General features: G+C 37.0%; 1 protein-coding gene across 1 annotated transcript in view; it reads left to right on the forward strand.

The window, feature by feature from the left end:
* Positions 1–983: 983 nt before the first annotated feature.
* Positions 984–3,917, forward strand: part of LOC307265728 (forkhead box protein A2-A-like) — a gene marked incomplete at both ends in the record, with an annotated part of 3,841 nt that continues 907 nt past the window's right edge. Inside the window, 2 exons of the mRNA XM_080047523.1 lie at positions 984–1,049; positions 3,700–3,917. The exon at positions 3,700–3,917 is cut by the window's right edge and continues 907 nt beyond it. Of these exons, the coding sequence (XP_079903649.1) occupies positions 984–1,049; positions 3,700–3,917 (284 nt within the window). The remainder of the gene's footprint in view (positions 1,050–3,699) is intronic.

Genomic DNA, 3,917 nt, shown 5'->3' on the forward strand with positions numbered 1-3,917 from the left:
GCTTATAGGCCTATTATAAGATGTTTATGCTTTATTGATAGTGTAGAGACAGAGTTGAAATGGGGCAGAGAGGGGAGTGACATGCAGAGAACGACCGCGGGCTGGAATCGAACCCGGGTCCGCTGCTGGCCGAGGCCCATGGGGGGGGGGACGCCCTACCAACTGAGCTAAGGGCGCCCCCAGACCTACTTTTAATTAAAAAATATATAAAGGATTTCCATGACACATTAAAATCAATTAAATAAGCAACATTAAAACATTCAACATATACGTACTAGGGGCAGTACTGTTTTTCAGTGTGTGTGTGTGTGTGTGTGTGTGTGTGTGTGTGTGTGTGTGTGTATGTTAACCTATAGAAAATTCTGTGATACAGTTGAGGAAATTTAAATGGTTGCCACTTGTAGTAGACAAATATGGATTTTGTCTAAAAGGTCCAGAACTATAGGCTATAAAAAAATGGTAGTTTTAAGGTGCTGAAGAAAAAAGTGTTACAACCATACCTGGTCTCCCCTACTTTCCCCAACACTGATTTTTACCATGTTATTTGTAGCCTAGTTTTACTCATAACAGAGTATTTTAACTGTGCGTTCGCCTTTAGGCCTTTTAGTAAACCAACCTAGTTTTCCTTTCTTACTGTCTTGTTTGAATATGCAAATGAGTTGGTGACGCGGAGGGATGGAGGACGCTCGCTGATTGGCTACTGGCTCCAGCAGCAGCAGCAGCACGAGCGCAGGTGCCTCAGTCATTCAACTGAAGCTGCGCGCGGGGACACAGTCGCTTTTTCAGGTATTGAAGAGGAAACAGAAGACAGTTATAATAGCGATTCTAAACATCCAGGATTAATTCACGTTATACCCGGAAGTAAAGCAGCTAAGGAAAGGTGCGACGTGTGTTATTGTTTTGTTTTTGTTTTTGTTTTCAAGCTGTTTTTGTTGGATGAGTTTTTTCCCGGTTGCGCGCGCACGATGCTGAGCGCCGTTAAAATGGAAGGACACGAGCACCATCTAGGACCGGACTGGACCGGCAGCAGCTACTACCCAGAGCCTGAGGTCGGTGCACTTTACCCCGGGTCGATATGAGCGAAGAGAGCCCTATAGCTATGGGTCATGACATAATGTTAACTATCTGTCTGTCTGTCTGTCTGTCTGTCTGTCTGTCTGTCTGTCTGTCTGTCTGTCTGTCTATCCGTCTGTCTATCTATCTATCTATCTATCTATCTATCTATCTATCTATCTATCTATCTATCTATCTATCTATCTATCTATCTATCTATCTATCTATCTATCTATCTATCTATCTATCTATCTATCTATCTATCTATCTATCTTTTAAAGATGTAGGCAAAACAGCGTATAGACTATTAGCCTACATAGGATAGATATTATTATTTATAATGGTTTGAAGGCTGCAAAATATTCACCATATAAACAGGGAAATAATCCATATATTACAACCAGAAACAGACGTTTTCATTAAGCCTATATGTTCGCACTTATGTACGGTATTGGCCAGGCCTTTTATTAACAAGTCCGACTATTTGTACCCATTTTTATTTGTATAGTGAATTTAAAATTAGAGATTTTAGTGCATTTCCCGATGTGAATGTGAATTCAAAAGGAGTCATGAATTTAAAATCATTCAGAATCAACTGTAAACCAAAATCCTCCAATGAGAGTTCAAATTGAAACCTTTATTAGCTTTATATGCGTAAGAAACGTCAATTTAAATTAGTTTTCCCCGATAATTTGACCTGGTTATTAGTATATTCTTGAGATCAATTCTAACAGAGAACGACGCTGAAACAAACAGGTGGATTTTTTGCTTCTGGAACCACGTTAAATTAAAGGGACAATTCACTATCACTTTAGAATTGTCAAGTTAAATTAAGCTACATTTTGAACGTAAAGTGACTGTACAGTACTCTGTAGTATAAGGTATAGGGCCTGCAATGTTTTTATATTTCATAAATTACACATTTCATATTTTATTATCATCGCAAAGACGAAGGCAGATATTGAAATAATCTGAACACATCATAGTAAACGCTGAGGATCCATATTTAATGATTTTATTGTTATTCATATTATTGGCCTAATAATAAAAATAACCAAATCATTACAATTCCGGGCCACTGACGAAATGCCTTTGTATTTATAGAGTGTAGCGACATTGGGGAAGTTTTTTTACAGTTAAAAATGTATTAATTTATTATTATTATTATCAGGCCGATTCTTCAGCCTTTCTTTACGTGATTTTTATTGGGATATTTAACAACTTTAAGGCCCTCATATTGTAAGAATTAAAACCTTACAGGCCTGTAACAAAGTGGTTTTCTATAGATGAATATATTATTAATCATAAAGCAAAAGGGAAAATATCTGGGAGTCATTTTAATATGAGTTTATTTAACATCAAAGTCACGATATCAAAATTTGAATTGTAAAAGCTGAGAGAGGTTTTGAGGCCTTTGACTGTGGGCCTGCGAATTCATCTGGAATTCAATACGCTGCTAATTGTGGTTCTCAGTATTTGTACAAAAAAAAAGTATTTTGTGCCATATAAATGTGCTATATCCATCATTTAAAAACAGGTTAGATGTATCAATAAGTGCACACATACAAGAATGGTCCTTAAAGAGTTCAAACAAATAGAAAAAAATAAGAATTATAAAGATATTTAAGTTATAATTTAATTTAATGACTCCAGTTAACTCACGTATCTATATGCAATTAAACAATTATTATTATTATACTTATTAAACTAACTTTATATCTAGATGTAATATAATTTAAAAATTGATTTAAATCAAACAGGCCTATTTAGACATAATCACAGAATATTATAATAGAGAGTTTTGTGACGATTTTGCTATTTTTCTTTGTGTTGTGAAGTAAGAAAGAGCTTATTGAAATTTAGCCTAATTTTCACTATTTTCAGACATTTTCTGAGATTAATAAACAATTAAAACAATAACAAAGGCCTAATAACAAATAAAAAATAACAAATAAAACTATTTTTTTTTATGTTTAATTCTCTTAATTTGATTTTTGTCCAGAGCATATAAAACATCCTTTACTGTATTTTCCTTGTACAAGTAACGAGATTCAGTGTGCAACTTCTCTTCATCATAAAAAAACGCACATAAGCCTATTAAAAGACAAGGCAATAAAAATAAAAAAGGAACAGAGAAAGCAATAAAATGGCCTCACAATTAAAAACAGTAGACACACAATACAATAATCAAATCTAGTCATATAGGACTATCATAATTCGTTCGCACTTCCTCCGACATTAATGCATCTCCCCAAAAAATTCAGTGCAGTTCCGTTCAAGCATGATTTTTCATTGCACATTTTCAAACCTTTGTCAAATCTTCATATAGGCCTACTCCTTTAGCATTACAGCTTAGTGTCAGCTTTTTTCCTATCTAGCCGTCTGTGTGTGTGTGAGAGAGAGAGAGTGAGTGAGTGAGTGAGTGAGTGAGTGAGTGAGTGAGTGAGTGAGTGAGTGAGTGAGTGAGTGAGTGAGTGAGTGAGAGAGAGAGAGAGTGTGTGTGTGTGTGTATGTGTGTGTGTGTGTGTGTGTGTGTGTGTGTGTGTGTGTGTGTGTGTGTGTGTTTTTATGTGTGTGTGTGCAGGCTAGTCATAATCATAATCAGAGTTCTAATAACCCTTCGTTGCACCTGTTTCTGTTTTTCAGTGTTACACCACAGCGGGAAACATGAACTCCATGAGCGGCTACATGAACGCGCCCGCTGGCCTGACCGGCGGCTCCGGCCACATGAACGCGCACTACGGTGTCACGCACTCCCATCACAACACGCACTCGTCCATGCACCCCGGTGTGACGTCACACAGCCCCGTGGGGACCGGATTAACGGGCGCTCCTCATTCTTACGGTAACATGGCAACGATGAT

This window comes from Ammodytes marinus (assembly GCF_949987685.1).
Source record: "Ammodytes marinus genome assembly, chromosome: 19".
Classification (NCBI taxonomy): Eukaryota; Metazoa; Chordata; class Actinopteri; order Uranoscopiformes; family Ammodytidae; genus Ammodytes; species Ammodytes marinus.